Raw genomic sequence first — 24,093 nt, 5'->3', positions numbered from 1 at the left:
CCGCGTCGGAAAATCGGCGCACGTGTTCCGGGAGCAAAGCAGCAGATAAAGCAGGGCGACGAAGAGAGGGCATGCAGCGAGGCGCTCCTCGGCGGTTTTGTGGGGACACCAAAGTTTTTTACGGCTGGCATAAGCAGCTCTCTGCTAAAACCGAGCAGACGCAATCGACCGTATGGTGGCAGTTACTAAACATCTTTATTGAAGTCGCACGTTGCAGTGCAAATTCTTATGACACAAAGTACAGTCACAGGAACCAGAAAGACGATTGAGACTTAGTGGGAAACCGTTGATCCTTCGCAGGTGAATGACGTAAGCTCGCGCACCTTCGTCCAGGGAACATCAGTGATTGCGGCAGTACAGACGTCCTTGATAGTCTGAAAAAAAAATTGAAGAAGAGTGCGATAGCGGCTTAACCATTTTTTTCTATACATAATCAACGAACTATTAATATTTTCCTGTGTCAGGTGTGCGAAATGTGTGAGAAAAAGGCTGTTCATCTCAACAGCGATGGACTTCTTCAATTTGTCTGTCTCAGTATCTAACTTCGTCTTGCCCTACCTTTCCCCCACCTGTATAGCAGGCTTAAGTCACAATGGCTGTCCTACTTTAACACAGCAAATAAAAGCGTGGGCTGTCTCAGTTGCATTACAAGTAGACCGCTGTGAAATAGAGGAGTGTTTCAGAGTGAGAATATAGTTCATGGAATTGTCGATAATTATCATCTTACACGAAGCTTAACATCATTCCCAGCGAAGAGACCCCACAGCGGCGACCGCGGTTCCCCCAAACGTGAAAGCAACCATAATTGAGATCTTCCGAATATTGTGTCGTTGTCACTTATAGCAGGCTTATACTTAGAGTAAGTTGCCGAACCACTCCGCAAGATGTCATTATGTGGCACTTGTAACGAATGAATCTGCTTCCAGCCACGGCGACTGTCCTGCATAAAATTTGCTGGTTCTGAACTGATGCGATGATGCTGCTCCTGCGGCGCCCTTCTAGTCAATCCACACATTTTCTAGGGAATATAGCCTGTTAGGCAAAGGTAATGCACAAGAGAGAGAGCAGCACATCTAGTACAGGTTAGATGCCGTAGAATTTAGAGGAATAAGCGACATTTTCCACCTAGTACATTGTACCCTGCCATTTGCATACAGGGTGTTTCGAGAAATGTGTCCAACCTTCTCAAAAAATCAGGAAAATGTGATATTTGATTGCTGCCTTCGGAATTGGTTTTTCTGTAGTGGCAGGGATTTTAAGGTGGTCAAAGAAATTATTAGGGACTGTAATTAAAAAAGTTAAATTAATTAACTTTTTAATTAGTGGAGTTAGGTGGTTGTGTCAAATGGAAGAATTGAAGTTCTTCATGCCAGAAACCCAACTTTGAGATTTCGAAAATGTGGCATCTAGTAATAATTACGAAGTAATGAAATTCAACCAAATTCAATGGCGAAACCTAAACAGAAACATAGAAGAATGCAACTGCAATATTCTTCTGAGACGTCCAAAATGAGTGAATGACTTCTTCTGTAGCGCTAGGCATCTTAAGGTGGTTAGAGACATGACTTGAGACAGTAATTAAGAAAGTTAAGTTAACTTTTATTTACTGGAGTTAGGTGACTGTGTCAAATAGGGGAATTGAAGTTCTTTGTGCCAGAAACCTATCCCAACATTGAGATTTCGAAAAAGCGGTCTTTTAAAATAATTACGAAGTAATGAAATTCAACCGAATTCGATGGCTTTCGCTTTGAAAGCCGTTGCATTTCCTTGAATTTCATTACGCCACAACAATTACTAGAGGACGTTTTTTCGAAATCTCAAAGCTCGGATGGGTTCCTCGCATGAAGAACTTCAAAGCTCCCATTTGACACAATCGTCTAACTCCTCTAATTAAAACGTTAATTAACGTAACTTTCTTAATTACTGCCCTAAATGATGTCCTTAACTACCTTAAGATTCCTGCCGCTACAGAAAAAGCAATTCTAAAGGCCCCGAGAAAATATCGCATTTTCCTGATTTTTTGAGAAGGTTGGACACATTTATTCAAACACCCTGTATATTCGTGCCATCACGTTGCACCGAACTGGTATTCCAACATAAAAAAATTTGCATTGCGTGTAAATTTTACATCAGCCTGTCGTCATTACATCATAACAACTACGACCAATAGAGGTAGCAACCTTTCTCAAAATTAACACCCCTAAACCTACGTACTATGAACCTTCTTCAAACGTAAATAACGACCAGTACCATTACCTCGTCTGCATGGTGCGTCATTACGTTTTTTTTAAAGAACGGAAAGCGTCAACAGTAGCATAAAGAAAACTAAATACAGAAAGACAACTGAATGCATTGTGCTAATAATTTTGGACTTTTATTTGTGGTATCTAGTGCTACTCTCGTATTTTTTTAAAGGCAAGCTTCTAGAACTGACAGTTTGAAATTTTGCTAATACGCTGCGCCTATGTTGCTGCCTAATAAAGAAAATCTTAATTACAACTTCAGCAGTGGGTATGGTATATATCTGAATATCCATTCGCATTGTGATGGCATCGCTAAAGCGCCTATAAATGATCTTTTTTTTTTTACTTTTGTGGCAACCGTGAACGTTCAGCATTTCGTGAAGTGTCTTCAGGATACTAAACACTATTAGTCGCTCCCGGCATACAAAATGATTCTAATGAGTTTTGATTGCTAAGCTGGATTCGTGCACCATGCAACATTTAGTCGTGCTGCAACGCATTTCTCGAGAGATGTGATAGGCGATACAGTTTTAGATTTTCATTTCTATCGTTCATGACTTCAGATTTTCAATTAAGTAAAACAAACATACCACATATGCTAACAAAAATAATGATTTGCGATTCATCTAAATATATTTTTGGCAGAACTCGCGGAGTTCTCATACTGAGACTGCCTCTGCCGTTTTTTATCAGCTACAGACATGTACGAAGCATCTGGCACATAGACGGCTTAGTGGAGTTCTAAATAAAAACACTAAGAAAGCCTTACTGGTTACTAACGGCAAAATTTACCAGCTTTACTTGCTCTCCGCAAGTAAAGAGATGACGTGAAGGTAGTGAAATCATTTCGATACTAGTAAATGCAAAGATTTACTAACTGTTTGATAAATTGTTTTTTAGTGTGTAAGGTGTATACGTTCCATCTGAATGGAAGCATGTGACTTGCACATATGAAAACAAAGCAGAAACATTTTTGTGAGTGCACTTTGCATGACATTTTTGTGACCTCTGCCTTAACGCAAACGTGTGCTCTTTCTCTTAGAAGCATTTTCGTTGATTGGCGGAAAACATGCAGAATAAGTTTCTGACACTTTTTTCGGCAACGCGAATGCACTTCCCGGTTATTTTCATCAAAGAATATCAGTGCCTACAAAAGCTTACCTCTCGGGACTTGGGTAGACACGTCGCCTTGTTGTAAGCAGCCGTGATGGGGCAAGTCGATTCCGTAATCTTGAACTTGATACGGTAGTTCGTGCCAGCTACCGTCTGTTTGATCAAAAACAGGAAGACACGACAAAACGTTGTTTACGGGAGCATATTGCATAGGACTGCGAGAGAAATTCAGTGATTCGTGCATAAATCATAATTCAGTTCACTAAAGCAGTATTACAAATTTCGTACACTAACAGAAGCAGCATCGGTGGGTAAGTCGGTATAAAAGATTGCAAGCCCAAACTGCAAACAATAGGGCACAAAACTGAACAAGTTTAGGTGGTATGCCTAAAGCATTATAAAACCGCACGTATTTTGGAGAACTCTGCAGAGTTGTGCGCAGCAGCTACAAAGGCAATGCTTCTCGACATTCAGCGAAATTACGTTAAGTATTACTGAGAGTTGGGCGAGTTGGTGCGGAGACATTGCATGGTATATTCAAAATATGGCATATTCAAATAAAAAAAACCATTCATGTATGTAACGATTAATGTATCATACTAGACAACTAACATTTGGTAAATGGAATATTCAACGAACTAACAATGTATGTGGTGAACGGTTTTTACAGTTCGTTGGTATTAAAATCTGGAATGTTATTCCTTTTGAAATAAAAATGCGTTCTAATTTCACTAAGACACTAGAAAAACACTATTTAGAAGAATGTACTGATTTAATAATGTCCTGTCATATTTTGTCTGATGACTGTCTTAATTTTAGTATGTAAATAGGTCATTTTCCCTCTTCGTTCTTTCCTGTGTTGTAACGGTTTTGTGCGGTTATTTCATGTACTGTAATGTTTCTTTGTTGGATATATAACTTTTTAGTTACACTTTTCCGAACTGCCATTATAAAATGTTTCTTTTTGGACCCAAACTAGCCTATGGCTATGGGTCCACACAGTGTATGCAAACATTTTGTAACAAATGTGAGCAATAAAATTGAATTCAATTCAATTCAATGTATCAGCTTTCCTTCGGTCGTGTCGCAGCATAAGGAAATACTGTATCCTAATGGATAATTAGTTGTTTTTTTCAGGTCTTTTTTCCCTTTATTCTGTGCAGGCACGTGCTTATATATAGTTTTGCACATTTCAATAACTATCGCTTGTGAATCAGCGCTTGTGTTTATGCGGCAAAAGTCTTTTCGTTTTTCTGCAGCGCCGTTTTCTTAATAATTAGACGAAATCACGCGGCAGAACTAAGGAAAGAAATGCGGAATGTATGAATGATTTGTTTCGTTATCTACCGAAATACTTCAGCTAATTTTACTCTACGGAATTTGAAGAATGCCCGGTCGCTACTCTAGCAGTGAACTCGAAAACGTAGAAGCTGTATTTTCAAGGTGTAAATAGGCTTCACACAATCAAATATTCCTACATGTGTTACTACGCGCAACGATTTCATGGTCCCGAGCATGGTCCCCAGTAAAGTTAAATGGAGATCAAGAAGCCTTCATAATGCCACCCTGATTATAATTACTTCCTTAGTAAGAAGAATAAAGAAACGAAGGTCTACTCATTTATGCGTAGAGAGGATGTGAAAATAATACATCGAAGCGTATTTGATCGCAGAAACCACGTTAACTCCGGATACTCAGTCATGCTCCAGGCATGCTGGAGCACTTCTAATAGAATTTGCGCAGCAATTTTTTGTCTTGTATTCGTTTAATTATTGCATCGTTCAAACACCGCTTCTTTTTCTAAATGCAGGAGCAGATAGATAATTTGCGCCAAAAGGCGACATACATCTGCGTTTAGCGAAGGCTGTGATAATTCAGGTTTTTACCATTTGTTATGGCCATGTTCTTGCTAAGCGAAATAATTTTGCATAAATAAGGCATTGCCCTGCCTCATGGGTTACGACATTGTGTTGTCAAACAGAGCGGTACGAGGGGGAGGTGGGTTCTCAAACCAGACTGACTGAAGATTCAGTGATACGTCCACAAATTAACAATAAATATATCCTTCCACGAGTAGCATTTGTGAGTTTTAGCAGGTTTACGTATATTGTACTTCTCAAACAAAATGCAAACCCAAATCAGAGCTGCTAACGTGCGCGGCCATGAAGGGGCACGTGCATCCCTCCATTTAGTTTCCCCGTCATCCTCCGCGTAACAAAAGCCTATTTAATCACGTAATTTTTCTTGCTTTACCATCATGCCTTACCATAGACTTTCCATGTCTTTCCGCAGGCAGAATATGTAGAAATGAGCATGAAATCAGGACGTACGCAGATGACGCATCTGACGTTATTTTGACTCCAGCGGTGTAATATGTGCGCGGCGTAACAAGGTTTTAAATGCAAGGCAATGTACACAGCATTTTTGTCACAATAAAACAGAGCGTCGCAAGATCGCGGTGTGTCTAAGCACTCATTGTCGCGGAGTTGCAGGCGACTCTTCGGTTAGCCTAAAAGAAACCAGTATGAAGGATGCTTAGAGTTTATGAACTAGTCCTTTGCTGAAGGTTGGGCGTTCTCTTGACCATCACATCACTTCATTTACCGTTCCTTTGCATTCGGCAATTTGAGCAAAATACCTTAGTGGTATTGGCAGCATTCGTGTTATAATTTTCATTTTTTCCCTATATTACCTCTGGCCATGAGTCGTTATTAGATGAGGCAAATGTACGCATCATATTTTCTCTGACAAATATTTAGCGTTTCTTGCGAGGCCGGACGTTAAAAGGAGACATATTTGAAACACGGTTCCCTGCCAATAAGACCTTTCAGGATGTTCATCATGTAGCTTCTTCATTTTGAAGATGAATACGTACTTGGCTCTCTACATCGACAATCTCGAGCACGGTGTCGAAAAACTCCCGGTTTGCCACCTGCTGGAGACGGCAAAGTGTGCCAGCTCCTCGTAGATGGCATCGTCGCTCACGTTGTGCTTCTGCCAGCCGCCAAGCACTGGTATCTGCTCTTCTGCGCTGCAGGCGATAACGGCAAACGTAGCCACCACAACCCCATGGAGGGCGATTGTTGACGAAACCATGGTCACCTGCAAATATGTATATTGTCGAAAAAAGAGTTCAATTCTTTAGATCGATCGAATTAAATAGATCGAATTCACGAAGAGCACTTTTTTTCTTCTAAACCTTTGTAAAATAGCTAGTAATATTTGGACTTCCTGAATTCAGTTTCCATAAAACGACCGCTTGTACATTTAGCTGCGTGTGTCTCTCAAATTGCAAGATCACACCTATGGAAATATTTGTTCATTTGATCAGCAACCCAATGTGGCATAGCAGAACTAGAGTGGCGGAAGTGGTTAATTTGTTAACTGGTTTCCCTCTTGTTTTTCGGCGATTAACGCATACATATGGCGTGCGAAGTGACACGCCGATAGGGTCAATGTGCGCGTGGCTCTGTCATTTAAGTGGAAACTAAGCGACAAGGAAATACTAAATGCTATATGAACTTGTGGTGTTACAGCCTCCTGGAAGCTTCCAGAAAACGTTCAGAAGAAAACTCGAACAAAGAGAAAAAGCTTGTCACGGCCATAAATTTTGGTCGCGACATGTAAAAATTACACAATTTCTTTAAGTCGGCTCCTTTCTCAATGGCCCGAGAGGTTTGCAACAGTTAATTTATCGCTAAGATTTCTTCGCTTGAGCTAAACATTGCCAAGCAAGAACAGTGAAGCCAAAATATATTGCAGCTTATAATAAATATGAGGTGCAATAACTTTTATGCGTAATAATAAATAGCTCAGCGTCTTGCCATTCCAGTAAAACTGGTGGAATTCTCTCTTATAGTAGAATAATATTTTTGGTGTCGGGTTTAAATGGCCCGAACCTGTCAGGATAAGTAGAATGCATTTTTAGTAGAAAGACAGTCTATCGGCAATATTCCTGAACATCGATTTTAAAACGTTCGAGCTACTTACTTCGACTTCATTCTACGGTCTCTTGCGGTTACCTATGAAACCACAAGTTCAAGCGTGCACAGGTAATTTTTCACTATTGAGGGGCGTATTTTCTAGTGCTGATAAGATTTCCTTTTTCTTACCTCTTTATTGGAGAAAAACTATGTGCGCTATTGTACGGCTAATCAACATGCCTACAAAATGAAAAACCGTATCTCTGCTTTTTTTTATAAGAGTTTGGATTGCGCACACAATAAATTATTCTTCCACTTCAAAGCCTACGAATTCTTGTTCTTATGGAGATATTCGCTCAGGCTAGCTATGGAAGAAACCAGCGATATTTGAACGCATCGAAGTGTATAGCAGAAACTTCATCAGATATGCTTTTCAACGGATAGGTGGAGCTTGCCATTAGCGTATATTCTCTTGCTTCATGCTCTCGAGATTTGCGTTCGGCTCAGGCATAGTGACCCATCTTTTTTGCGCCTTTTACAGGAACTCAAAGTAGCGCATATCAAAAACAAAAATGGTTGATCCCTCCGTCATAGGAATCGGAATAACACGAAAGTAAAGCGTGCCTCACAGAAGTAACTGAATGTTTACTGTACGTTGATATAAGAGAGTTTTCACAAGGTATATGATGTGTGTGGCAGCTATAGCACCGTTTAAGTGGATGTACCCACACTGATGATTGATCGTATATACATGTCCATCCCGGCGACTAACGTCCATGTTAAATGATTAGACAAACCCTCGTGGTAGCTGTAGTAGTTAACAGTGAAAGCGTAATCAGAGAGAACGAGGTGTGATAGCCAGAAGTGCGTCGCATATTGGACGCAGAACTTGGTCGCCATCCGCGGTCTGTTAAAATGTGATTGAACACCACGGCTGGAATAGAGGGAAACGCAAAGCGCGTCGTGCCGCGGGTAGCCCGGCCGCGATTTTTCTCGGGGCGAGCTCGTGAGCGGGGAACGCGGTGTTACAGCCAGGTGAGGCAGGCGCGCGTCGCAGAGCTATTTTTAGGGGCGAAGCTCCTTAAGGCGGCACCCGTTCGTCCCTCGTAGTTTGTCGTAGTCGTAGTGCGTAACCAGTCGTAACGCTAGTACCAGATCTTGAACTCCAAGGTGGTGCCGGTGGGAGATTTTTGGGAGAATTCACGGAAGATTCACGGTTTACCGATGAACCTCCGCAGCTTCGCCCACTCATCATCATTCACTCCGTGGATATGCTGTAATTTTCGGTTTGGATTGGCGTGATACTATGAGAGAAGCCGACCTTTTACGACGCTTGCGCTAAGGTCGCCACTTCGCGGTGTTTAAGGCATTGGCAAAATTGAACTTCTATTGAAAACGCGCCGAATGGAACGGACATGTAACGCGTTGCAGGTGCTATTCGCGGAGGCCACAGTAACTGACGAATTATTTTACTTATTTACCGCTCCCTGAGGGCAACACAACCCCGCCGACCTGGAGAGTGGTAGATATAAAAGGCGCGTTTGTAAAGCCGCTAGAACCGTGTGACCTGGCGTAGTGGATAGCGCGCCCGGCATGTGTTGTTCGGACCCAGCGGTCGTGGGTTCGACGCCCGTTGATGGAACTTTTTTCTTTGCCCATCTGACCGTGTAAATTTTTTCGACGTCATTTCCGTGACGGAAATACGTCACTGAAGTCTTGGTGGACCTTGGCATAAAACACTTTCGTGTTAACAAAGGTCACGGTGTTGCCTGCACATCAATAACTAAAAAATGTAGGGTACATAGGAGCGATAAAATGGGGCAGCGAAAATATTTTACATCATGAATGAAGCCACGCAGTTTTTCTTCGCTTGAGGGACCTCTAAGTAGCCAATTTTCCTATAAGCGCAATCTCTTGCTAGAAAGGAAACGAAGAACGTAAATCCACAGCGCCAGAATTGAACGTGGAAGTATGTGCGATAAGACTAATAAAAACATAATATAGCGAGAGGCTTTTTCAATCCATATAAAAAGTTTAGGTAGTGGCTGGCCTTGTTAGTTTTTTGGTAAGATACAACATAATGGACAAATATGCCGATCAGATATCTGCTGCACGAATTTGAGTGCTCTGGTGCACGGGGATTTGACAAACCGAAAATTATAGCAGCTGAAATAACAGTATTCTTATTCCGAATGACGGAACTAGCTTACTACGGATGTTGAAAAAAAATTAGGAAGTGTAAAAAAATTGAATAACAATGCTTGATATGCATAGCTGCAAAAAATGGACAATGCATTTGTAAATTGCGTATGTTGCAAGATCGCAAAGTACAGTTCTTTTGCAAAAGCTTAAGAGTCACGCAATACCGTTGAGGTTCCTAGAACGGCTTTTCCTCACTACTGAGAAATTAGTGCAAAACATAATATCTGCGTTTACAACGCTGCACCTTACATGTCTTAGATTAATGGGAAGTTTTCGCCGGGAGTGTAAAAGTGATTGCTGGGAGTAGAATTCTGCATCCTTGCTTATGGCATAGCTGATGTATACATCCATTACACTCGTCCATCATTCAAGTATCCGCTATGACGAATAGACAAATTAACCTTTAATAATACAACCATTTACTGCAAAACGTTATGTAGAAAGTCGAAGAAACTCACCGTTTATTCCCTGGTGTCACCCACCTAAAAGCTTTCTCGGGTATGCTGCTGAAAAAAAAAAACTGCGCGATCTTTGAGTTTCTGCGGTAAATATACTACGACGTCCCCTCTGTTCTCTTATTCTTTTTATACTTCCCGCGTACAGCAGGCAGGCGGCGAGGAAAGCCCTTACATAACAGGATGGGAAGGGACGCCGAAGCTTTATGCGCCTCTTTGCACTTGCAACTTTTATTTTCACGCAGCGGTCAGTGTCACTGCCACAACGGTGCCAGCTTGTTTCTAAATCGCGAAAGGCTCGCATGTAAGACGGTGGATGATTACGCCCGCCGGGGTAAGCTGGTTGGTTGCCACATGTTGTCGCCACGTGGGTTTGTAATGGCTCAAGACAACTGAAGGTCTTCTGCCGCACGTTCATACAGTGAATCAAGCAGGAGAAAACAAAGAAATGTAACCACCTTAAATGGTGTGCATGTTCTGCTGGCGCCGCAGGCTTGACAGAGCATATTCATATCTTACGTGCCTGGCCTCACTATGCATTTTTCGATAGTGCAACATATCGTTCGCAATTAACCCCTCAAGGCCAAAAAAAAAAAATTCCGCTGTCAGAATTACAATCCAACCAACAAATTTCATTACTGAGATCTTGCTCATATTACAAGTATTATTGCGCAAAAAGAGGACCCATAGTCAAAGATTTTAGCGGGTACTAGCGTCTCTTGCAGAAAAGACAATTTTGGCAGTTCATAAGCAAAAGAACGGCCGCGCTTATTAAAGTAGCATTCAAGCAAAAATGAATATTAAAGGAGAGAAGACGCATTTGGACGCATAGAATAGCACTATTTTGGCATATTACATAGTAGCATCAAATATTGTATCAGGACAAAAAAGAAACAAAGAGTAGAAAAAGAGAACAGTTTATTTGCGTTGTTCTAGGAACACTGAAATGTAAAAAAAAGATACAGTAAGCACTCTCGTTAGTCCTTCTCGAAGTAGGTCTTTTTAAGATACTTTTAAAAATTAGTCTACAGCCCTTCCAGCTTTAATTATGAGAGTAAGAGTGTTGCATATATAAAGTGAAGTGAATTGTTTATCATGTGTTGCAGCAAATTATGTAATTCTTTGGTACATTAAGATGGTTATTCAACACTTTGGTAGCGGTATAGATCGTCATGATAGGGGCGAAATGCGATAAGCGGCGGCTTATTATTCACATATGTTAAGAATACCTAGATTATACTTACTGCGTCAGAAAAAAAATCACAGCACATATCCACGAGGATGATGATGATTAGTGGGCGAAGCTGCGGAGGTTCATCGTAAACCGTGATTCTCCCAGTACATCATCACCGACGTGGATCGGCGCGTTTATACTAAGGTTCGATGAGTTATGACGACTTGCAGCTCACTTTAATTTTACATGTACGCTGTGAATTTTCATTGTTTAGAAAACCATTGCTTTCGAAAACATCTGGCTCGTTCGTTAAGCGCTGGCATCTTTTCGTTTTGCTTTAGAAACATCTGGCGTCTTTTCGTTTTGCTTTTAAAAAACATCTGGCGTCTTTCGTTGGTTTATTTCATCAATCAACGGCGTTTTGAACAAAATTTTTATTGTTTAATCACGCACAGGAGAAATCTCACCAGGCACTACCTTGGAGGTAAACAATGGCTGCTAATGGGAATGAGAGACAGAAGAATCGGCTTTTAGCTAACCTTACACTTCTACTTCTACTAACGTTTCCTACTAGAACATGCCAATGGCTGCTAATGGGGAATGAGAGACAGAAGAATTCAGCTTTCAGTTAACGCGCACGCTCCGAATTTTTTATTGTTCAACAACGCACAACTAAAATCTCCCACCGGCACCACCTTGGAGGTCAAAGCGTAAGACTGGTTACGCACTACGACTACTACGACTACGACTACGACTACGAGGACGAACGGGTGCCGCCATAAGGAGCTTCGCCTCTAAAACGAACATGTATTCTCATGCTGTATTGCTTCGGGATTGCAAATGCATAAAATGGAAACAATCCTGCACATCGGCTGGTTTAATGATGCGTAGATACGCAGTTGCGTATTTTGCGTAGTTTTTCTTCCATGTTATACGTTAAGTGAAATGATAGTGGGCAGAAGTGTGGTAAGAACAGTCATTGCCACCGTATACTGCATTCTATAAGATATATGAGTGTAAAAATTGAGATGCGTATAGCGTAACGCTCTTTTTTAGAGCGCAGCTCTTAGCGCCTGTTCCTGCGCGTGCGGTGTCGCCGTTGCCATCGGTGGCGTAACCGATAGACATGAAAAAGTAACCGATAACACGGAAAAAATAAAATGAGCCAAGAATACCCCGGATCAATTACATTTGAACCCGGGCCCTCTGCGTGGGAGTCGAGTATTCGACACAGAGCCACGCTGGTGCTTGCAACTCATTTTCAAAAAGGCCCTATACACGCGCCATATCGTGTAAGGAATCGCGTAACCTGCGGAATATAGTTTGGTAACCCTATACTCCACAGGTAGGACCAGTCACCCCCCCACACACACACACACAATAACAACCAGTCCCCACGCAATGGCAATTGTGCAACTAGTGTGCGGTTTAATGCTTCCCACCCACTGCAAAGTGCTCAACCATAATTCTTCAGCCTCATCCGCCACATGTAACATCAACAAAGGGCACATAATACCTTACAGATGCGTAGCGGGTACCTTGCTCATCCACAGAAAAAAATAATGGCGTAGTGGGTGCTGTCCTACCTCACAAAAATTATGATTTATGGCATAGTCGACACCATGCGAAGTCTAAACTTCAAACACAGTTGGCCTTGCCCCAACAGGAACTGCCCTGAGAATTCGCATTACAGTATTGTAAACGCCGGTGCATTTTTTTTTCTTTGTGTGAGCATTGTGATTCTCATATCTGAAATGACAGTAAGATAAAGCGCCAAGAAAAGGAGACCATGAAATGGTAGGGAGGCAGGTCGGGCCAGATGTGATAGGCAGAATTGATGCGAATCTTCGTTGATGTGAAGCGAATACAAGGGATTAAGCGTTAATTGTTATAATAGACAACTTGTTGATATGAGACCCCTCTGATATTTTATAAGTGAGCATTCAGATTACTAAGGCGAGATCAGGTGCCTTTTTGAGAGTTAAACATAGTCTTATCATCATATTGCACAGGAAAGACAATTACATAATTATTCATTATCAAATGTAAAGAAAATAAGTGCCCCCGGACATAGGCTTAGAGTACGCAAATATCAGTGGTTAGATACCTGAAATAAACGTTGGAAATAGAACATGAACACGGTCATATAACATGTTTTCAGAACTGAGTGATAGGACCACAAATGCGAACTGCGTTGAGCTTAGGGAATGTGATATTAAGATTTATGCTATGAATGTCTATTTATTTATTTATTTATTTATTTCTTTATTTATTATTTATTTTATTGTAAATAGCGCAGGCATGATGGAAACTGCGCCTACGCAGTTAATGTCGTGCCTAATGACTCACGTTCCGGCGCCGACGCCGGAACGTGATGTCTGCGCTTAAATCAAGGCAACAATGAAATTTGGCAACGTGAAAGGACATGTGACCTCGAGAAGAGATCAGATTGTCATATTAGAAACGCTTGATCGCGGACAAGCGCAGGATCGACACAGCATTAATTAGAAAACAGCGCATACAAATATTCACCTACAAGGGCCGCATTTCTGTACGCTGAAAGAATGAAATCGTAACGGTGGCCTCACCAGGTTTATTTCGTACGACAACGCCGCCATCGAACGTGTAACTCATAACGAGCCCGCTCGAATATTAAATTCTTGATGGATTTGCCAAAAATACAATGTGACCGCGAACCACATGGTAGGCTGTACTCGAGATTACTTTGTCCACGAATGAAACCGTGAGTGTCATTCAATTATTAAAGAAAAAACGGATACGTAGATAAATATTTCACCACTCTCCACTAAAGGGATAAGGGGAATGCGAAGGAGTGCATGGGTCGACTTAAGTTCCGTTCAACACCGGCGCCTTGCTCGATGTTAACGCGCCCTTGCCTGTGGAGCACACCATGAATCACTGTAGTTTCTCTTGCTGTACTTGTCCCGAACTCTTGTTGGAGCACGCCACGCGGGTTTATCGCGCGTCCGCAGAATCTCGTTTCCCGACGCCATCACGTGATTGCTGAGAGAGTGTAAGGGGGGAGTCCACGGTGTCTTACCCAGCCCCTTACAGGCCCGAACGCGCTAGCGCACGCCAGCACACGTGTTTTGTCTGCGTTACGCCAAGCGCGGGCAGCATACGGCAGCCCGGGCTCCTAAAATGCTCTGCACGTATCACATCAAGGCGGTCGAAGAACGAGACGAAGAAACTTCTCCTTGGCGCGAGCGTGCGCTCAATATGTACACATGGCTATGGTAGGTTTATAGAAAGCGGTCGGTCGCCAAGAACTACGGACAATGCCCAGCGTAAAAGCTGCTTCGCATCTAATAATTGTTTTTTTTTCTTCTTCCCTTTCAGTATTTTTCTCGCCCTTTCTCTCCTGCGTAAATTCTACGGTGGCACTGCTAATATAACCAATTTTTACTATCTCCACATGTAGGTGGAACCTAGCGGCACAAAAGTACGGAGCAGCCGCGCAAGGGAAACGCACGTGTGGCAGACTCTGCTGCAAACGACCATCAGCAACAACGGGTACCATGCAGCAGTCGTGCAGTCACGTAATAGCTCTGAGTTCGGGTCATTACTTGTTCTACTCAAGACTTTTTGAAGAACTCAATAACTGTCCAGTGTTACCGGAGTAGTCTCCCTCCTTGATGCGACAGTCCTTCCTTTCTACTATCTCTCTTTGTCTCTCCGCAAATGTGAAAAAATATGGTGGAGGGTAACCTGGCTACATAAGTCACCATCCATTGGTTGGGTCTTGTGAATCTATAGCAAAACGAAAAAAAAAATGCAAGCATCTCCACGAGTTATGATGACGAGCTAGTGGGCGAAGCTCTGGGTATCATATGCGTGAGTAACCGTACGCTACCCGAGCGTTGCCCCATAGAATGTAAATTGAGTGAGATAAAGTGACCTAAAGAGTCGACGACAAAGCTAGGCCCTGAGATCCATAATGTCTACGTTGAAGTAGCCGACTAGTATAGAGGCTTTGTACTTGTGGGTGTTTTATATTGTTTTGTCACAATTATGATTGATATTCGTCTGTTGTAAACCTTTTTTTTTTACTCAAATGCACACATATATTTCGACTAAAGCAACGTTTTCTATATGCCGTGACAGCGGACAGTGAGAGTCAACGACAAATCTAGGTCCTAATGTACCCAATGCGTGCGTTGAATTTGCCGAATAGTTTAGTGTTTGTGCTGGTAAGTGTTTCATATTGTTTTGTCACAAGTATGAGTGACTTTAGTTTATAGTTAAACCTGATGTTTCGATTTTACAAGGTGCTGTGCCGTGCGCACGGACGCCATAGAGACAATCCTTGGCCTTAAGATGCTCGCCCCTAAAGAAAAAATGCATCTCAGAGCTTCTATTGGGAATGTCTCACGTTCTGACCACCTCTCGTAGTTTTTGAAGCGCGCGGCGTCCTGGCTTCACACTGTACGTGTTGGCCGCTTTGTGGACCTATGCTTGAGATTAGTCACAGGTGGGCATCGTACTGCGCGGGAATAAACGTCTAGAGCTGTGATGGCTATTTGTTGGCATAGCATATTACAATAAAAAATGTTAAAGGTTATAATTGCGTGAAGTGCACACCAGATGCTTTCGCAGGTCACCGCCATAAGGCAGCTTTTGTTGATGCAAATGGAGGCCGTGTTTCAAGCAATGTAGGGATGGATTATGCTATTTCTTTATTTTCAGTAAGAACAAATTATGTTAAATTTGTATTCGATACGGTTTATTGTGACGGTCATTGCGTGTGTGAACGACCACTCGAACACCTATAAAATTTTGAGATGTTCATATAACATCTGGGCAATGTATGTGCTCAACAAAAATATGCCATTTCATTTCTTGTTGTACTCGTAAAAGCAGAAGTCTGAAAATGTCCTTGATGTGGCGTAAACTAAAAATTTCCCGGAATAAAATTATGAATGTTTAATAAAAAAATAACGTAGCTTCCACCGGAGGTGCTATGCAAAAGAGACAGCGGAGCTGATGGCCAACTAGGTAGACCTGGCTGTTGCTGTGTTGTTATGTTTGCAAATTTTCCCTCTCTATCTTTTCTATCTTCTCTCGTTTGCTTTGTACGTAATTTTCGTCTTTGTTTTTGCTATTTCTTTTTTTCTCTCTCTCATTTGCTTTATTGGTCTTTTATTCTTTATTTTTCTCTCTTCCCTCTCTCTCTCTGTATTTCTCGCTTCCTTCTTTTTCGATTTCTTTCTCTCCCTCTCTCTATCTCTTTCCTCCTGTTATTTGATTCTCATTCTTTCCGTCCTTTTATTTCCGCCCTTAGGCCTCTCTATCTCTTTCTTACTCGTTCACTGCGATGCATTACTCTCTGCCTCCTCCTTCCTGTCCTCCTCTGGCTCACCTACGTTGCCTACTCCCTTGCTATACTATACAACGCTATGCTATGCTCTTCTAGCGTGCCTGGATAGCCGAGTGCTTGACACGAATGTTCGGGTATTCGATACCTTCAGGCATCGAATCTCGCCTAGCGAAGAAATTGTCCGTATATTTATCTATCTTTATTTCTCTCTCTCTCTCTCTCTCTCTCTCTCTCTATATATATATATATATATATCTATAATTATATATATATATATATATATTTATTATATATATATATATTATATATATATATATCACTGTCTCTTTCATTCGCGATCTCTCCCGCAGCGGAAAATTCTGCGCCATAAAATCGGTGCACGTGTTCCGGGAGCAAAGCAGTAGATAAAGCAGAGGGACTAAGAGAGCGCGTGCCGCGAGGTGCTCCTCGGCGGTATTGTGCGGACACCAAAGTTTCTACGGCCGGCATAAACAGCTCGCTGTTAAAACCGAGCAGACGCAATTGACCGTATGGTGGCAGTTACTAAAACATCTTTATTGAGTTGACGTCGTAGGTCGCAGTGCAAATTCTTATGACACAAAGTACAGTAACAGCAACCAGAAAGACGATTGAGATTTGTGGGAAACAGTTGGTCCTTCGCAGGTGAATGACGTAAGTTCGCGCACCTGCCTCCAGGGCACATCAGTGATCGCGGCAGTACAGACGTCCTTGATAGTCTGAAAAGAAAAATTAAAGAGTGCGATAGAGGCTTAATCATTTTTTCTATACATAATCAACGAACTATTAATATTTTCCTGTGTCAGGTGCGCGAAGTGTGTGAGAAAAAGGCTTTTAATCTCAACCGCGATGGGCTTCTTCAATAGTCTGTCTAAATATCTAACTTCGTCTTGCCCTGCCTTTCCCTGCCTGTATAGCAGGCTTAAATCAAGATGACAGGTCTACTTTAACACAGAAAATAAAAGCGTGGGCTGTCTCAGTTGCATTACAAGCAGACCGCTGTGAAATGGAGGAGTGTTTCAGGGTGAGAGAAGAGTTCATGGTAAATGTCAATAATTATCATCTTACACGAAGATTACCATCATCCCCAGCGAAGAGAGCCCAAAGCGGCGACCGCGGTTACTCCAAAAGTAAAAGCGACCGTAATTGAGATCTTCCGAATATTGTGTCGTTGTCACTTTAGCAGGCTTATACTTAGAGTAAGTTGCCGAAACCACTCCGCAAGATGTCATTATGTGGCACTGTAACGAATGAATCTGCTTCCAGCCACGGCGACTGTCCTGCATAAAATTTGCTGGTTCTGAACTGATGCGATGATGCTGCTCCTGCGCGCCCTTCTAGTCAATCCACACATTTCTAGGGAATATAGCATGTTAGGCAAAGCTAATGCGCAAGAGCGAGAGCGCACACCTGGTACCTGTTAGTAGCCGTAGAATTTAGAATAATAACCTCTTTTCCACCTAGTATCTTGTACTCCACCATTTGCATATACGCGTGCCATCACGTTGCACCGAACTGTTATTCTAACATAACAAACAATTACATTGTGTGTAAATTTTACATCAGCCTGCACATTACATCATAATAACTACGACCAATACAGGTAGCAACCATTTTTTTAATTAACATCCGTAAACCTACGTACTATAAACATTCTTTAACGTTAATACGACCAGTACCATTACCTTACCTCGTCTGCTTGCGTCATTACGTTCTTTTTTTAAGAACGGAAAGCGCCAGCAGCAGCATAAAGAAAACTAAGTACAGAAAGACACCTGAATGCGTTGTGCTAATAATTTTGGACTTTTGTTTGTATTTTCTAGTGCTAGTCTCGTAATTTTTTTAGGCAAGCTTGTAGAATTGAGGAGTGCTCTTTCTTGGGCGAGTTGGAAATTCATACTTGGAAGGGTAGCGCTAGTAGACACGGACTAGAGGAAGACACACGGACACACAAACGGAACCGTTTGTGTGTCTGTCTTCCTCTAGTCCGTGTCTACTAGCGCTACCCTTCCAAGTATGATTGTAGAATTGACAATTTGAAATTTTGCTATTACGCAGCCTCCTATGTTGCTGCTGCCTAATTAAGAAAATCTCCTTTACAACTTAAGCAGTGGTTATGGTATACTCCATATCCACTCGCGTTGTGATCGCATCGCTAAAGTGCCTATAAATGATCTTTTTTTTTTACTTTTGTAGCAACCGTGAATAGTCAGTATTTCATGAAGTATCTGCAGGACATCAAACACCATTAGTCGCTCCCAGTATACAAAATTATTCTAAAAGTTTTGAACCCTAAGTAAATTTGTGCGCCATGCGACATTTAGTCGTGCTGCGATGCATTTCTCGAGAGCTGTGATAAGCGATACATTTGTAGACTCGAATTTCTATTGTTCATCACTTCAGGTATTCAATTAAGTAAGACGGACATACCACAGCTGCGAATCAATAATAATAATAATAATAATATATAATATATAATAATAATAATAATAATAATAATATAATAAAATCCAATCAAACGTTTATTAATGTGCCCAGGAACAACCGTAAGGTCTTTGTACTGGCGCACGAAAAAAAAGAAAAAAACAAAGGAAACATTCATAATAAAATATCAAGGATAAAAACGTTATAAAATTGCACATATATAACTATGCGCAGGCAGAAACAATCAACAGTGTACGAGGCTATGTAAGTACAGAGCAAAGCTCGGAGCAGAACAACGAATGGGAGCTGTGAAAAACATCGAGCTCCAAAAAGTAAGCATTGTAAAGACGTTGTATCCTGCCAATGGTCGAATGTTCACAGAGGCAGGCGGTTACATGAAAAGGTCTATTCTCTCTGGTCAGCTTGCGTGGAATTCGGAAATTAAGACAGTTGAGCAGTACAGGGCAGGATATGATACCATGCACAAGCTTGTAAAGAAATAACAGATCAGCGCGATTTCGTCGGCAGCAAAGCGATGGCAATGATAATAATCCAGCAGCGTTGAACGAGATCCAGAGTCATTTCTAGCGAAACGATGGTTGTAAATGCTCAGGAATTTTTTCTGGACTCGCTCAATGGCGTTGCTGCTGGAAGTAGGAATGCCATTCCAGATCACAGATGCATACTCTAGTTGAGGAAGACATAGCGCGGTGTACAATTTTCGGAAGGGCACAGGAGAACGGAATTCTCTAGACATTCTGCAAACACAGCCTAGGTGCGAAGACCCCGCAAAGCAACACGCTTAGCGTGAGCACAAAAGTGTAAGGTGCTATCAAAAAGAACACCTAGATCATTGATCTCACATACCTTACACAACGACACAGAATTGACAGAATATAAAAATGGCACACTAGATGTTTTTCGAGTGAAACTCATTACCTTGGTTTTTGAAATATTAGGGAGAGGTTATTGCTCCTGCACCATTCAGAAAAAGAACACAAATCAGATTGCAGCAAGCGACAATCGATAACTGAATGAATTTCCTTAAATATCTTTATGTCATCGGCATACAAAAGGAAAGAATTCCGAATGACAGAAGAAACATCATTAACATCAATTAAAAAGAGGAGTGGCCAAGTACCGACCCTTGAGGAACCCCACTAGTAGCTTTATACAAAGAGGACGTTGGCCATTAACGGCAAGTAACATAATCTATCAAGAAGATAGCTATGGAGGAGATTCACAATTGAAGAATCAACATCAAATGTGCAAGTTTATCCACAAGCAGCGAATGGCTGACAACATCAAAAGCTTTGCTAAGGTCCAGTAAATAGCGTCAACCTGTCCTCTCTGCGAAATAGGCGGGAGACTTGCATCATGAAACTGGCAAGATTAGTGACAGTTGAGCGGCCAGCGAGAAACCCATGCTGATTCACAATCAATGAATTTTTTACATCAGAAGACAATATTTGTGAAGAGCAGCTCAAAGATTTTAGATGCGGCCAAAGAAGGGAAATAGGGCGGTAGTTCGAGACGTCACTTTTACAGCCAGACTTAAACACTGGGAAAACACGAGCAGTTTTCCACATGCTAGGAAAATGTTGAAGCATGCAGACACTTATTAAATAGGTAGTCAATACTGTACAGTATACTGCCATAGGCTTTTAGTATGGCAGAGGGGATGCCATCTGGGCCAGCTGAAAAGGAGGTTTCAATCGCTTAATGCATTCTGAAAATGGAATCTGTCATCTAGCGACACAGCATCAGCTGTGCCCAACTGCCTTAACCTGTCGAGCGTACTAGCTACAGAGGCTGGAGACTTATAGACAGATGAAAAATGCATGGCAAACAGTCAGCGACGGCTTGAACTTCTACTCCTTTGGGTCCAGTATCCTGAAGGACTCGCCATTTTGCTCGCCCGTTGCGCACATACTTCCAAAACTCAGCCGGCCTGTCAGACGCACTTTTTTCTAAAAATGAAATATATAGACTGTGATCCCGTTTATAAAGGAGTTTACAAAGAGTACGAAACGATAGAATTCTTCCTTCAAATGAGTTGATGCAAAACGTTTATACTTCTGTGTGCACGATCTTTATGTTTCAGTGCACTTATAAGTTCTGATGAGAACCAGGAGGGATATTTACAATGATGAGGTGTATACTGGGGAATGAACTTGCGCATGCTGTCAAGATAAGCTCCGTAAACTGATCGACTTGATCAATAATAATAATAATAATAATATATAATAATAATATATAATAATAATAATAATAATAATAATAATAATAATAATAATAAAATATAATAATATAATTCTATTTCTGCCTCAAGAAAATACATGGAGAGGGGAGCTGCAGAAAAAGCTGTAATAGACAGCTTGACAGAGCCACAGCCCCAAAATACGAGACAACAGCGAAGGCAGTTGAAAAGGTAGTTGAAAGCAAAAACCGTCGCATACACAGAACTACAAAAACACTGCATATCAAAGCAGCCAAGAAAATGAACAGACAGTGTTATCTACACTTTCTACACACAGCATCAATTGCTTTCTCGAAGTAATGATAATAATAATTGTAATAACAATAATAACACATTCCGAAGACCTTCATGTATCAAATAAGAGCACAAATAACGATACGGATAGAGAGGAAGGAAGAATTTGAATTTTACGAAACATAACTATATGTGGGGGTACACCTTATACATAGAACGAAGTTTTTTTTGATGATTGATGATACATATAACAATTATCTTTCTGGCAGAACTCGCGGGAGTTCTAATATCTCCACTGCCTCTACCGTATTTCATCAGGTAGAGCCGTCTACGAAGCGTCTGATACATGGACGCCTTAGTGGAGTCCTAAATAAAAGCACGAAGAAAGCCTCACTGGTTAGTAACGGCAGCCGTAACTAGCTTTACTTGCTCTCCACAAGTAAAGAGATGCCGCGAAGGTACTAAAATTCACTCGATACTAGTAAATACATGGATTTACTAACTGTTTACTGAGTTGTATTTTGAGTGTGTAAGGTGTATAAGTGCCATCTGAATGGAAACATGTGACTTGCACATACGAAAACCAAGCAGAAGCATTTTTGTTAGTGTGATTTGCGTGCAACTTTGCAACCTTTGTCAGAACGCAAACGTGTGCTCATGTCGCTCTTGGAAGCATTTGCGTTCACTGGCAGAAATATGTAGAATAATTTTTCGGATATTTTTTTTCGGCAACGCGAATGCACTTCCCGGTTATTTTCATCAAGCATATCGTGCGTACAAAGCGCTTACCCTCTCGGGACTTGGGTAGACACGTCGCCTTGTTGTAAGCAGCCGTGATGGGGCAATTCGATTCCGTAATCTTGAACTTGATACGGTAGTTCGTGCCAGCTACCTTCTGTTTGATCAAAACAGGAAGACACGACAAAACGTTGTTTACGAGGGCATATTCTATGGGACTGCGAGAGAAAATTCAGTCAAACAGAAATATTCAGTCAAAGATTCCATGGTCCCGAGTCGTGGTTCTGAGTAAAGCTAAATGCAGACAAAGACGACTTCACAATGTCACCCTGATGATGACTGTTCTGTTAGTAAGAAGAATAAAGAAGTAAAGGTCTACTCATTTATGCATACAGAAGACGTTAAATAATGTATTGAAGTGGATTTGGCCGCAGAAACTTCATGTTAACTCCGGATACTAAGTCAAAAAAGCTCGCGATCGGGCAGCCAATGCTGCAGGCAAGTTCTAATAGAATTTGCGCAGCAACTTTTTTTCTTCTTTTCGTTTAACCATTGCATCGTGTCAAACACCGCTCTTTTTTCTAAATGCAGGAGCAGATAGATAATTTGCGCGAACAGGCGAACGTACATCTGCGTTGAGCGAAAGGCTGTGATAATGCATGTTTTTACTATTTATTATGGCCATGTTCTTGCTGAGCGAGACAACTAGGCATAAATAAGGCTCTGCATGGCCCCATGGGTTACGACATTGTGTTGTCAAAGAGAGTTGTACGAGGTGGAGGGGGGTACACAAACCAAACTGACTGAGGATTCATTAATACGCTCACAAATTAAAAATATGGTGGTCCTAGCTGCGAGAAGCATTTGTGACTTTTAGCAAGGTTTACGTATATTGTATTTCTCAAACAAAATGCACACCCAAATCAGAGCTGCTCATGTACGCGGCCGAGAAAGGGCGAGTCCATTTCTCCGTTTCGACCCCCCCCCCCACCAATCCTCCACGTAACAGAAGCATCTTTGCGCACTTAATTTTTCTTGCTTTACGATGATATCTTACCACAGACTTTCCACGTCTTTCCGCAAACAGATGTCCAAATGAGCGCGAAATGAAGGTGTACGCAGACAACACTTCTGGCATTATTTCGACTCCTTCTTTGTAGTATGTGCGCAACGTGACAAGGTTTTAAATGCAAGACAATGAAGACCGTATTTTCTTCCACAGAAAAACAGAGCGTCTCAAGATCGCGGAGTGTCTAAATACTTTGTAGGGGAGTTGCAAGCGATTCTTCGGTGATTCTAAAAAAAGAACCAATTATCAAGGACGCTTACAGTTTAAAAAGTATTCCTTTGCTGAAGGTTGGGCATTGTCTTGACCACCGCATCCACCTAATTTGACGTTTCCTTTGTATTCGACCACTTGCGGCAAAATATTTTTGTGGTATGCGAAACATTTGTGTTATAAATATTCCTTTTCTTTCCTACATCACCTCTGTCTATGTGTCGCTATTCGATGTGGTAAATGCACGCATTGTATTTTCTGTGAGAATATAATTAGCGTTTCTTGCGAGGCAGTGACGTCAATAGGGCTCATACTTTGAAACACGGTTCTTTTTCAATAGGACCTTTCAGGATGTTCAACATCAGTAGCTTCTCTTCATTTTGAAGAGAACTACGTACTTGGCTCTCTACATCAACAATCTCGAGCACGGTGTCGAAAAACTCCCGGTTTTCCACCTGCTTGGAGACGGCAAAGTGTGCCAGCTCCTCGTAGATGGCATCGTCGCTCACGTTGTGCTTCTGCCAGCCGCCAAGCACTGGTATCTGCTCTTCTGCGCTGCAGGCGATAACGGCCAACGCAGCCACCACAAAAGCCCATGGAGGCGATTTTAGAGGAAACCATGGTCACCTGCAGATGTGTCTTTTGCGGAAAAAAAGAGTTAATTGCTTTAGACATGTCAGCGGTCCTATCAA

The 24,093-nt window shown here is 41.7% G+C and overlaps 1 protein-coding gene across 1 annotated transcript; it reads right to left on the bottom strand.

Annotated features, from left to right (window-relative positions):
• Positions 1 to 198: 198 nt before the first annotated feature.
• LOC119373746 (salivary cystatin-L2-like) lies at positions 199 to 23,991 on the bottom strand (the record flags this gene model as incomplete). The annotated part of the gene is made up of 4 exons (XM_049411062.1): positions 199 to 374; positions 3,405 to 3,509; positions 6,232 to 6,288; positions 23,857 to 23,991. Coding segments are annotated over 4 exons (399 nt in total), but the record flags the coding sequence as incomplete, so codon positions are not given.
• Positions 23,992 to 24,093: the final 102 nt, after the last annotated feature.

This window comes from Rhipicephalus sanguineus, chromosome 11 (genome assembly GCF_013339695.2).
Source record: "Rhipicephalus sanguineus isolate Rsan-2018 chromosome 11, BIME_Rsan_1.4, whole genome shotgun sequence".
Taxonomy (NCBI): domain Eukaryota; kingdom Metazoa; phylum Arthropoda; class Arachnida; order Ixodida; family Ixodidae; genus Rhipicephalus; species Rhipicephalus sanguineus.
This window is presented reverse-complemented; position numbering and strand designations above follow the sequence as displayed.